The 13,552-nt window shown below is 41.5% G+C and overlaps 1 protein-coding gene across 2 annotated transcripts in view; it reads left to right on the top strand.

The window, feature by feature from the left end:
* The first annotated feature begins 1,140 nt into the window (after positions 1-1,140).
* Positions 1,141-13,552, top strand: part of palm1a (paralemmin 1a) — a 35,704-nt gene continuing 23,292 nt past the window's right edge. For both annotated transcript variants that reach the window (XM_036520921.1, XM_036520922.1), the window contains exon 1: positions 1,141-1,506. In XM_036520921.1, the coding sequence (XP_036376814.1) occupies positions 1,502-1,506 (5 nt within the window). In that variant the 5' untranslated portion in view covers positions 1,141-1,501. The remainder of the gene's footprint in view (positions 1,507-13,552) is intronic.

The following is a 13,552-nucleotide window of genomic DNA, read 5'->3' on the forward strand; positions in this document are numbered from 1 at the left end:
TTGATGAGAGATTTTAATAGAGACTGCTGGTATGTTACAACCCTTTAAAGAGCCACCACACCCTGTACCACACCCTGTTTGGGGTTCCTTCTCGAAGTGAAATATAGGACTCTTGAGGAGGGGTACGCTGAGTAACGCAACACACCACTTGTTTTTGATGGAAAAAAGCAAGCAAAGCCCAGACCATTCCAAAAACATTCCTTGGTTTCATTTCTATATTTATTTATAGCCATTTCATGTCTGTATGGGTGTGTCCATTTATTTATCAGCTTCTCAATCTATCTATAACTATGAATCTGTTCTGGTTTTGTTCACACATTTCCACATTGCAAAGGATGTGATTACAAACAACAGCACGGCCAGGAAGGGTGTTTAATCTGAAGCGTGCATCACCATGTAGCCATCACGTGCATGTAACTTGCATTGTGAATTTGTTGTGTCTGTAGTCTAATTATATTAAGCCTTTCTATTACCCACCCCTATGAAGCAAACATAGCGACTGGAGTGGCATTTATTGTCTTTACACCCAATCGAATTTCGTGCATCATTCTGTATAAAATATATATGTACAATCGACATCGTTGGTTATATAGCTGTCAGTTTTCAAAGTTTCTTTCTATATCCGTCCAACTGAAGTTACTCTAACACTTTATGTATCATCTTGGCTGTACTACCTTTGACCATTGAACTGAAGCCTACACGATGCGTTCCAGCGTATGCACAGTAAAAACACAACATAACAGAAAGTATTGTACGGAGTCAAAGAGGTGAGAAAATTGCGGTCAAAATGTCACACGCAAATACAGAAATAATGAATATTGTAGTTGCTGAGCAACTATTCTGGTTGGGTCACGGGGCGGGGGGGGGGGGGGGGGGGGGGGTGTTAGGCATCGTAAACCAGTGGTATTCCCAGATGTCCTGCAGCCGTATCGCTTACCTTATCCCTCAATCCACCAATATGTGAGCTACCTAACCTCGTCCTGTTTTCGTTTTCCCATTCTCCGATACCTCCCACGCCAGCGCTTGTGTGTATCCAGGAGGGGGCGTACGTTCCTCTGTCACCTCACCCAGGCGGCGGGGAACCAAAGGCATTGCATTGCACTGTAGAACTCAAAATCACTGACGAGTGGCAAACAAAAGACATTTGGAAAATAGGAGGGGTACAGGCGAGGGCTGGGATGCGGAGAGCGAGAGCCTAAGAGCTGTCTGCCATCACATGCACACACACCAACCTCTATTTCGCTCGCTGATCAAGGGTTGCAGCCTGTCAAATCAGCCGGGGCGAGCGGCGCTCCCCACGAATAATAAGAGACAGGGGAGGAACATTAGCAATTTCTCTATTTCACCGCTAAGACAGAAGGGGAGGGGACCGGGGAGATACATTGCTGGTAGTAGGATACGGTTTTAGAACTGATTTTAAAAAGAAACATATCAATATCAACATATCAGAAAGAGACTTCAAGCAACAGACGCTGTCCAATTCTAACAGAGTGGTGAAACCATGGAGTAAGTAGCTCTTACCTTTCACGTGCTTTGTTTTACATCATTATGGTCCTTTTTGAGCGTGTTTACTGATATGAATTATTATGCTTACAACAAATGTAAAAATGGGTGAGCATCCCTGTGCATGTGTTTGCCTTTTAATATTTACCAATCAGCTCAAACGTTTATTTTCTTGGAAAATAAATCGAATCATTCATTGCTAGCTCAATACATTCATACACTGCATGCATTTTGAGGTATATTTTATCAAATGATTTCCCCACAATGGTTATTTCAAAGTTGAAATTGCGGTCGTATTTGAGCGCGCAATGTCCTGAAGCTGAGTCTGCCATGTGCATAGTATTACCGCAAGGAGTCCATCACTTAACGGAGGTTGTCTAACATGAAGGGGACGTGATTGGTTTGCCTATGAGAGAAAGACATAGGAGCTATAGCGGGAGTGAAGGAGCCTGGCACTAGCTGGAGATCGCACAGTGCCCAGTCAGTAAAAACATAAAATAATTAGACTACCTTGTATATTATCATCTATTATTGATCGTTACTGAAATGTGTCCTTTTGGATTTGTGTAGCATAGCGTATATATGGCGAAGCGATGGTTGCCGTGATGCTTTTTTTTAAGGCACATATGTGGTTCAGACTGAGTATGCTTTCTTCAGTGTGAGAAAAATATCCTACTGCAAATAGGAGTCATGAGTCCATTTTTTGCAGCGGTGTGCATTTTGCGTACCGCTGAATTAGTGGGGAGATAACGGTATTAGAGGCGCTGGATGTCTGAGTGGTGGGTGTGCATGTGAGGAGACTCAGAGCTGGCTTTCATTTTCTGGTGTGTTGACAGAAATGGGCTGTTCCAACATGGCTGTGTGGGCCACTGACTGTGGGTGACTGGTGTGTGTGCAGAGGATAGAACCATCTTGTCATAGCTTTATTATGAACTCCTTGTCATTACATTGTCCTGTCCTTGAGTTCATACAAGATGATTTTTTGGAAAATGGTTAAATCAAAAGAAAAAAAACACAAGTCTCTTCTCTATGCATTTGCTACAGCACCTATTAGACTTAGTAAAATGCATTCCATCTTGCACACTGTGATTTCTAGCCTAATGAATGCCAGAACCTGCTGCTCTCTAGAATTGTCTCCAATCATAACTGCTCAACCTTCCGAGAATATAGCATGCAATAACATCTTTATGAATCCATTTTTGTATATTCCACTATGGGCTGGGTTCACTTGGCTTCACTGTGCCCGTTTCAAAGTGCCCATGTGACATCTGTGCCCATGTGTCACAGCTGGCATTTTCAGAGCTGAGTGCACTAGGTGGGGACTGTTCCAGTTTAGGGGGAAAGTTGGTGGGTGTGGGACTCTGGCAGTAACTGGGCAAACAGGAGAGGCTCAGGTCAAAGGCATCATTAGCACTTTCCTCAGAGTGGGAGAGCAGAGTGATGAGGTGAGGAAATAAAGCCTCATGTAATTTAGTCCATGTAAAGGAGACGGGCAAAAAAGATGGCACGCATAAGAGAATCAATTCATTTCGGATTTGCAGTGAAATGCTGTGTCCAGCTCATATTTTGTGCATTTTATTTCTGCCCTGAATTAAGGTTTGCACACAGAACACAGAATGAAATTTTCTATAAGGCAAGCCTGATCAGTGTCAACTAATTATGTACCTTGCATCTGCAAGAATGGATAGAGCTTTAAAGACTGTATGTACCAAAGGGGGCTGTGGCTATTCTTGCCACTAATAGAAAACCATCTGTTATTTGATATGGGCTGGACCTCTCATTGAGATTCCTGGAGTAACTTTGGGGAGAGTGGAGCATCTCTGCTGGTACTCCAGTTACAGAACAGCTTGCATTTAGAACCCCCTCGTCTTTGTCTTACTCTCCCTCTCTCTCTCCCTCCCTCTTCCTCTCACCCTCGTTTTCATTCTCCCTTGCATTCCTGTAATTAAGACTGTTCACTGTAGTCTCTCTCCTGATTCCCAAGACAAGTTCCTCTGTCCCTGCTCTCATTCTCCTTCGGCTCCCAGTTGCATTCATAAGGGGAGAGGTTGCATGTTGTCAGGACTGTTCAGATTATATCTTAGAGTGTTCACAAGTGCTATGATAAAATTTAGTTTTATTAACCATTGGTACACATAAGGCTTATATTTTGAAGGAGGTTAAAGTACGGCAGTGCACAGGTTGTGCTGTTATGGGTTGCTGTTGACAGGATTTTCCTAATTAACAGATTGGCTGTACAGACATCGCTAAGAAGACTCCTGGCCCCAGAGTAGTCTGCCCTAGTTTTCCCGTGTCACCCGTTATATGCCACATGGGTACTGGGTGGTGCCATGCTGGCTGTGACATGGCACGGCTGTGACTGCCTCTGAGAGCAAATCCCCCCCACCCCACCCCTGCTGCCCGCCCTAGGGCACCAGGCATGAGGAGCCAGGCTGGGGTGCTGTAGAGACTTTCCTCTCTGATTTCCCTCACTGCTCACAGTAACAGACTAGGCTCAGGATTATTAGCTCCCCTTATTTAAAAGAGCACTTGAGATCAACTCTGTTTATTTTCAACAAAGCACACTGTAAATTAATTAAAGTTATGATAATGAAATATGTTATTGGATTACCTAAATTTCACTTTTCTCTGTCAAAAATAAAATCACTCTAATTATTTTGATCTATTTCAGTTTTGCTTTCAACACCACAGTTCACTAAAAAAAACAGTGAGTTTTAGAGTGCTCAATCATATTTCCACTTGTTATTCTGTTGTTTTTTTATAGTACAGATGCCATTTTCTGGGTATCGCAGGGGTGGTCTCCATAGAAACTAACAGCATTCTTTCAGCTGACTGAACAGTTTTGTGAAGAAATTCTTTGAAGACCAGGTTTATAGAAACATAGCACAAAAAGATGTTGATCTCAGCATGGCTTTGTATACAGCACCAACCATGTTTGATCAGACCTACTGTCCCTATATAAGAGCAAAGATGCAAGTACTTTTTAGTTTGTTGTGTTGCAGCACTTAAAGTGTATCGGGCTCTCTTTCAATAAAACTTAATTTATACAACAGAGCGATCAGAGATATGTGTGAGAAAGACAGCCACTGTTAGAGCTGAAATGAAAGCTGACAATTTACTTTCACAATGTTTTTATTCCCTTGATGTGTCCTTTTTGCACAATGCTGCTCACTGAATGTGGCATAGAGGGGTCACCAGAGATGAATCCCTTGTCATCAACTTCAGCATGTCTGCCTTAGGTTTAGTGGGTGCACTGAAAGCCTGAGCTATGTGAGGCGATATTGCTTTCCTCAAACATAGACAGTGGCATTAAGCCAGTGGCTTTTGACCAAGATGCTCATTCAATGCCATTCTCTGGCAAACTGGAAAACATTAACCACTGGCATCCATAGGACTCCCATCCCCAGTTCTCTCTTCGAGACTCCAATGCTTAGTTTTAACAAGGCTTCAGTGTTCAACAAAGAGGTCTGTAGTCACTAGGATAGGTCAGATGCTCTGTGGTTTCAGCAATGTTTCACTTGGTGAGGTCATGTTAGTTCACAGGCTCTTATTTATTGTTACATTTTAATGTAATATTACCTTAAACCAGCAATATCTCAGCGGTTTATCGTACAAAGATAGTGGTGTTGAATTTAGTTTATTGCCCATATAGCTTAAGTGTCCAACTTTTATAACCTTTTCACGTGGCTTCTCCATACTCCGGGAGAATGAATTAATGATGTTGCGAAGATAGTTGTCTGGTTTCCTGTGTCTTTCTTTGTGTTCAAGAGATGTTAGCTGAGAGGCACACATAATCTATCCCCTCAAACCTGCTCTGGTTTACTGTTCTCACAGGCATGATGAATTTTCACTTTTTTGTTCAGCTTTATTACCTACCTAGAGAATATAATGAGGTCAGGCCTCCTTTGCATTGGGTGCCACATGCAGGGTCACTTTGTTGCCTAACTGGCTTGCACATCCTTGGATGGATACATAAATCATGACTGGGAAGATACCATCTTCTTATAAGATTCAGGGATGTGCAAGCTACTGTGCTTGACTCTAAACTACACTGTCACTGCCTTGGATTCTGAAATAACAAAATATGGTTTAACCATGATTCAGTTCAAAATTGATAGACAGTTTCACAGTATTTAATTCCCTTGGGATATGCTAATGCTGCAGTCTGTTTTGTGTTTTCTATGTTTAAACTAGGCACCTCCTAAGACATTATTCTTCTTTAAAATTTGAGACTGGCAAAAATTACAGGGCAGCAAGATTTCTGCCACCACCCATAAACATTGACCCTGAATCAGTGAATGTAAAATGTGTTATGCATTCCAGTGCTTATTAGGCCTGAAAGCACTTGCAAGGAGACCAAACAATGTCCCTTAAAGTGCATGCGGCAAAAAATATCATATGAGTATCAGTATTCCTTGGGGGTGTGGGGGGTAAATAATATTCATGAAAACAAAGTTGCCAAAAAGCTATTAAAAATAAATATGACATGACATTGCAACCCTTGTGTTAATTAATTTTCTACCAACTAGCAAAGACCTTCTCCTTTGTCTAACCAAACTCTTTGCCTGCTATTCTTTTTAAAGTTGATTTTGATTTTTTCCAAAACATTTATGATTAATTGCAGTTAGGTATACTTTGGACTGGAAATGCAAACAGGTTTCATCATAATTCTGTTTCTACCTGTTGTGTGGCGTGCTGGCACTGACTATTAAGTTGCAGGTTGTGTTGAGAGTGTGAGTCCTGGTGAATGCTGATGTGTAGCTCAGAAAGCATTCAGGCTTCCTCTGCCCTTTCACCAGGAATTCTATAGTAGGGATAGGACAGATTACAATGTGAACTAAGCGGTGAGGACTCAGGCCAGAGCAATAAAAAGGCTGTGATAACTTCAGCACAAGAAACGCCTGTGTGAGAGATTAGGTGAGCGTCACAACAGGCTTTTGACTGGTCGATTTTGTTGGAGACTATAACGGGGGTTTTGGAAAGCTCTTGAGAATCTTTACATAAGTATATATAGAAAGATATTCTGCAGCATTCCTGAGCTACCGGCTTGGTCCAGCAGTTAAAAGCATCTTATCATGTCTCCTGATAAACAACCACACTGAATGTCAAAGTTGTGTGCCTTGCTAGTAGTAGGGCATACTGTAATATTCCTATTTGTATATTTTGTCTATTTGGGTATCTATACTGTTTGAGTCTGTTGTTTTAATATTGCATGATCACATGGCCATTCAATCATATATGCTGCATATACTGCTGTCTTTATTTCCTGTTCCTGAATTCCTGACAGTTGCTTCCATATTGCCCACAGCCCTGTCTGAAATAGTAGTGTGTGCTTTTCGCTAATGCATGTGGCTGGGTTTTATAGCAGGACACTTTAATGGCTCAGTGTGTGTCTCTCCCTATCCTGTTGCACAAACAGGATGAGACCAAGGAAATCTGCACGTCAGCATGCACTCATCGATTGCATGTGTTTCAGAAGATTAAATCGCAGAACTCAAAATGGCAGCCATCCTTGCAAAACAAATCCATCCGCAAACAATAGCCATTTGAGTTTGCCAAACGTTGGATTCAGTTTCATTTGAAATATGTTGGCATTTACTAGAAATGATTGATAGCTCACAAGAGGAAACTGTTCAAAAAGTAACCCAGTCTCCTTTTCTTGAGCTTCTCTAACCGCTCTGTGTAATCAGCTCAGATACAGAACCAGCCCTTATATATTCAGCCATCAGTTCTTTCTCCTGCTTTTTTCCCCCGTTCGATGCAAAAGGTTAAACTAATAATCCCTGGGCCTTGAACTTGTCATTGGTGACATTTCCGCTGGTTTTATTGGCCTGTGATTATTTATATGAGTGGTCATTATCGGGGCACGCCTCATTGGGCTGATGCAGCTGAGCCGCAGCACAGGGCATTGTCCTGTGTTGCCTCGGCCCAGGGGAGGAAGAGAAGCAGGCCTGGATCAAACAGAGCAGAGATAGGAGCTGCCACCACACTCTAGGACTAACAACAGATGGATGGTATGTAAGAACTGGAGTCAATACAGCTCAACATTACAATACCTTTCGTTGTATCTTTTTACGCATAATGCATGCGCTTTCCTGCTTATAGCGGGTCAAAATCTGAGAATATGTGACATTGTTAGAGAGCAATCCAGGACAAAAATATATTATGAAACATTGTGAAGGATCACCATCTCTCCCTAAGTGCTAATTGTCAATTGTGTATTAATAAACAATTTGTTTGGGGAACCAGCTTATTGGATAACGAGCCACACCTTACTGATTGAGGCCTGACTAAATACAGGTGTGGCTGCAGAGCAGGAGGGAGGTTCACTTTGTCCCTGCTGTTGGCTTGCATAGGCTGGTTTCTTTGTTTTGTTGTTTGGTTTTGAAATAAATCATTGTTTGTTTTAACCTTTTGTTCTTTTTTACTCATTTATGAGAGAAGTATCGGCCAGCTTCTCTACAAGCATATATAAGTTAAAAACTGTTGAAGAATTGATGACCAATAAAAAATAACATCAGGGCAAAGTATATTTAATTGTTATGACTGATGAGTCATACAGATTGGCTGTTCAATATTGAGTTCTTGAGTAGTTGTCATTTAGGTGTATCATGTTACTGGATTAAACACTGTGAATGACGGTATGGACGGAATTACTGGTAAATATCACTTTGACATCCATTGCATCCATTTGACATCGATTGCATTTACAGTGCTTGAACTACAGCTTTTTAAAAGTGGGAAAATGATTATTTTATTAATACCAAGACATTTATTACATGGACTCACATATCTGCATATACCAGTGTTTTCATGTCTGAGTTGTTTGGCTCATGGAAGCTATGTCTATGAATAGCTTTTGAAAAGGAACTTCTAAAGAGCAATTAAGTCAAAGCTTGTTGTCAATATGTTAAACAATTTAAGGGCTACAATTTAAGTGCCAAAATAGGTCATGTGAAATGGCATGTACCAACCTTGTTTCTTAACATGCCACTGTGAAATCTGAAGATACGTTCAGCTCTACTGTGAAATGCATGTGCCAAAATGAATTCCAATTGGACCAATGGTCATCATTTTACATCTCATTTGCATATCTTCTGTAAAAATTTGAAATTGATTATGATTATGATTCATGTGTACCATGAAAATGCTACTGTTTGTATATAAATTTGACAAGGTAACTAAACAGAAATAGAAACTGCCCCTTGAAAAAAGAGTGAGGGCAATATTATTGATATGTTTCTAATTTAAAAGGAAAAATGTAAAGAGCAAATTGCCTGAACAAGTGCCTAGCCAAATACCTTTTCATTACTCTAGCTGGTTAAAGTAGCTGAAAGCTGAAAGCTGAAATTTTACCTTATTCTAAATATGTCTACATTGTTTACTGCTTTGAGTTGTGTGAACATGTATACATTTTCAACACAGATATTGCAAGTTCACTAACCAGTGCAGTGTTAGTTGGTGATATCCCTGGAGTGTTACTTCACAGCATCTTCCCATTGGCTTTTAATTGGGGGTACAAAATGATCTTACCACAATGCCTTAGCAATGGTTTCCAGGACTTAACTCAGTCTTCATCCAGATTTTCCTAATGTTCATTTGTGTAAGACAATCCCATATTAATCCTTATTAGTCCTGCTGAAACCTATAGTCAGATTAAACGTCATTAGGTGAGCCTCTTTTTTTAGTATGCTCCCTGAGAGCAGTTAAACTTGTCTCAAGCATCAGCTTTTTTGAAGGCATTATTTTGCCCTATTCATGCTTTTCTACTACCAGCAAACGATAAATAGTCAACACCTATCATATCTGCACCTATTTACCAAGTGAAATGAACAGATCTGAAAGGGTGCTGTTGTAATTTGACCAGTCTGTATTTTCAGTTGTCGTACTGTAAGTGTGTGAGAGAGATGGAATTCACACACTTCACAGTCACAGGAAATGCCTGGGGATGGGTAGTGGGGTGTGCAGCTGGCCCCTCCCGTTGTTGTACATTGGGCCTGGGGGGCTGGGGGGGGGGGGTGGGTGGGGGAGTGCTGCAATGTGTGTCCCTTTCCTTTGGACACATTTTCTTCATGTCAACTTGTGGTCAGTCAACTTGACTTCTGTGACTTCTGTGACCCAGCGCTGTCTGCCGTGTCTCTCACTATGAGCCATGTTAACACAAATTTCAAGATTGGTCAAGACAGGATGGAGCTTGTCTTAATTTAGCTGCTTTCACTGTTGTATTCCTACATTTTGTACATTTAGACAGATAGATCCTTTGTTAGGGAGCTTAGATCTGTTTGTCCTCTGGGGAACAGTTGTGCTAGATATGAACAAAGTCTCAAAGCTTCTCTTTGATGCTTAAATTCCTATTTTTCACCATCAACAAAACACATTTCTGCCATGATAAAGTGCTCAAACATTGAAATGTATTGCCTGGGCTGTAGAAGCGAAGAGCATGAGATGACCAAGTCAGTTTTGCTTTTTATGAGCCTTAATGAAAGAAACACAGTGAGAATAAAATGTTCAAATAGGCTGGCCAGAAAAAAAGCACTTTGCTGAGTGGAAAAACATCTGTTTCAGTTAAGTTGCATATCAGATGTTATTTCTACAGGGCAGAGAATATAGGCCTCAGATATTTATAAGGAACTGTTCATAAATAAAACAATGCAATGACAGGTAGTTTCACCAATATTGTAAGATGTAATTATGGCAGATTTGTATGCACACAAAAACACAAAGCCTGACACGGCATTTTCACTCTTAAACTCACACGCTAAACAATAAGAAAATAATAAGATACATTATTCACTTTCTCTTAGTAAATGGATGTATTTAAAACTGCACGTGGCCATGGGTGCTAGTCCTTGCATTTTGGGGTTGTGCATTTTGAATAATTTGATATATGAAAAAGTCCTAGGTGTGAATATTTGAATAATTGCACCTTGTGTTTTGTCCCTCAAGCCTTCTTACTGTGTAAATAGTGACTCATTGAAAAAAATTGCATTCATTCTCATTTTCACACAGGAAGAAAACAGAATCAATGAACTAATTTCATTCAGGATTCTTAGGCTCTGCTTTGTGGGTATTGATGAGAGAGAATAGAAGTTTGAGTGTTTCTCAGTTTTTTTATTAACATGTGAACACTGACCCAAAAAATGTTGCCGCTGCATTCAAGAGCTCATATGTAGATTGTCAAAAGTGTCCCTGCATTGGCCTTAGCATTTCGTCTAGATTGCTCTGAAATATTGCAAACAACATGGAGAGTCAGTGTGTAAATCAGATCTGACGTGATGCACAGGTGTTGACAGGACAGCTGATGTGTCATTATCCAGGTCAGTGAGTGACCTGTAGAAAACACCTGGGTTCTAGGCCTTCATTTCAATGGGCTACAACATTTCTGGAAGGAAGAGAAATATGGGTGTGTAACTCTTGGCTCAGAAGAGGCTAGCCATGCCTACTCTAAGAATCTGAAGTGTGAAATCAGTTGTGCAGCAAGGCCTCCTGGGAAACATACTTCCTTATTTTGCATGCCTTGGAGTAGTGCAGCACCTGCAGACACAAATTGTTTCTTCATTTTTCCTTTTTTGGAATAATCTTATAGACCAGGGATATTTTGGGGGAAAAAAATCCAAATTGCTCCATTATACTGCTTCTGAACTGTTCAGTATGGTTCTGTGCTGTGATAATGGAAGTGTGTTTGAAGTAGATCTATAGCTTTACATGTGTAGTGTGACTGACTTTAAAGACAATGTAGATCAGAGGGAACTGAAGCCGGTGTACAGTGTTCTTGAGGATAACTGTGGGATTCTTTCCAGAATATCAAAACTAATTGATCAGAAACAGCATTAAGAAAGCATTTTGATATATTGGGGTTTAAAATCATTGAGAATAGCATTGCCTTTTATGGATAGAAAAGGGTTTCAAAAGGTTTCCGTCTGTGCTTTAAAAACGCTGATACTATTCAGGGTCATTAGATGAGACTCTTGTATGATGATGGAGTTGATCAGAACTCAGACCAGCTGCCTCTGCCACCATGCGCACCCCTTTCGTGTTTTCGTTTTCATCATTTTAGTTCCGCTCCCACTCCTCTGGTCAATAAGCTTCCTGTCTCCTGCCCTTCCCCCCACCAGAGTGCTCCAGAGCACCCAATTGTCCGGTAATCAGGGAAGCGATGAATGAGCACCTCAGCGGTGACAGCTGTACTTCCGGACCACGCCCTGACCATCTCGCCCCCCCCCCCCCCCCCCCCATGTGTCACCCCCAGGACATGCTTCAGCCCCATTTTGTGGCCATGTCATGCAGTCACCCTTTAGCTTCTTTAGTTTAAAATGTAGAAAAATTCCAAGTGCAAACGGTTCTTCTTTTGTTTGGTCATCATTAGGGGCTGGGTGGGAAAATAGTGGCAGCTCTCAGCTCATCGGGCTGGAGAGGAGAGGTGGAACTCTGACCATTTAAGCCATGATTTGGATCATGCTCGCTCTGCTGCTTACTTTTTAGGTGTTTGTGGTCCCATTTCCATTTACCTGAAAGCACTTCACAGAGGAGAGCCTTTACTAAACATTCCACAGATGGTTAAGGTCAATATTTTTAACATTTGGAGAAAAACGTTAAAAAACAATGCAGTAAAAAATGAAACAAACTGCTCTTTGAGCCCTGAAAAGCCCTGAATCCCGGCCGTTGTTTGTGCTCTCTGAAATGTGCATGTGACAGTGAGGGAATTAGCCGGTGAATGCCCTGAGACATATGATCTTCATTTTTGAGGACTCAGAACTTTAGAAGCATGCATTGACTCAGCTGCAGACCCATAAAAAAACACATCATTAAAAAAAATCAGGGCCGCAGCCTCACAGCTTTGTGAATAATGCAAGATTATGTAATGTTAACCATTTCATTTGACCCACTAACCCCAGTGCTTCTGTACTAATGTCGGTGTGCTCAGTCCTGCTGTTTCCACTGATTCCACAAAACACCCCTGTGTTTACAGAACTATGAGTGACCTTTAATGGGGTCAGGATTTAGGGTGGATGATTGTGTTTCCTGGAATACTTTGTGCTGTGTCTATAGTAGTCCTAGTAGTGACATAGTTGTGACCTAATACAGACAGTGTTAGTGACAGCCTGATTTGCATGCATCATAAGATATGATCCACTTTATACATATTTATATCCAATTATGTTGTGCAGTGTACCCTCTTTGTGTCGATAAAACTTTTTCAGAAACACATTATGTTAAATTTCCTGCCCTCATAATGAATTTGAGTGAAGTCACTCCCGCTCCACCCCCATTTCCCCATGCCCTCCTCTTGTAAGCTGCGGGTATTTCATTTCCATATCCAAATCATGCTTTATATTTGTACAGGTGGTGCGTGTTATAAAGGGGGTTCCCAGGGGATGGGGGAACACATGCTGGATTGCGAGGCGTTGGGCGGGGGTGGGGGTGTTGGGTGGGGGCTGGGCCTGACTGGAGTCCAGGCATTCCTGCATTCCCTCATGGCATGCCTTCTCGCCTTTCAGATGGACAATCAGGGGAGCTGTTTTTCCAGCCCAGCTCGAGATGCCAAACGCGTTGCCTCTTTCCAGGAGGCTGAGCCGCCTAGTATCGAGTAGCGGGCACAGGCTGCCTGTCTTGTGACCTTTCTGGAAACGTGTGGCAGGACATTAATGAATTTCATCAGAGTTAAGTGCTGACTGGCTTAGGACTTCTTGTAACCCTCTGCGTCTCGATCAAGCCTGGCATTCTTGCAGGATGGTCACCCGACTTTGTACTGGGTGTTCAGATCCTCTGTAAGGAAGATTAACTGTGGAGGATCTTTCTGTGTAGAGACCTGTGGTGTTGTTATGTAGTAATAAGTAGGGTACAGTACCAGGTGGTTGACTCCATAATTAGAGTAATATATAAATCAATGTCTTACTTCTGTTTCCATCCTGCTCAGCATGGCTAACTCCATTTTGAAAGTTTCCCGAAGTGTGAAAAGTAAGAGAAGGAAAAAAAAAGATCTCTAAGCATGTTGTTTTTTAAAAGGGATATACTGGGTAAAAATGTGACCCCTCTCGGCTTGGGTGGG

The sequence above is a fragment of the Megalops cyprinoides genome, chromosome 2 (assembly GCF_013368585.1).
Source record: "Megalops cyprinoides isolate fMegCyp1 chromosome 2, fMegCyp1.pri, whole genome shotgun sequence".
Taxonomy (NCBI): domain Eukaryota; kingdom Metazoa; phylum Chordata; class Actinopteri; order Elopiformes; family Megalopidae; genus Megalops; species Megalops cyprinoides.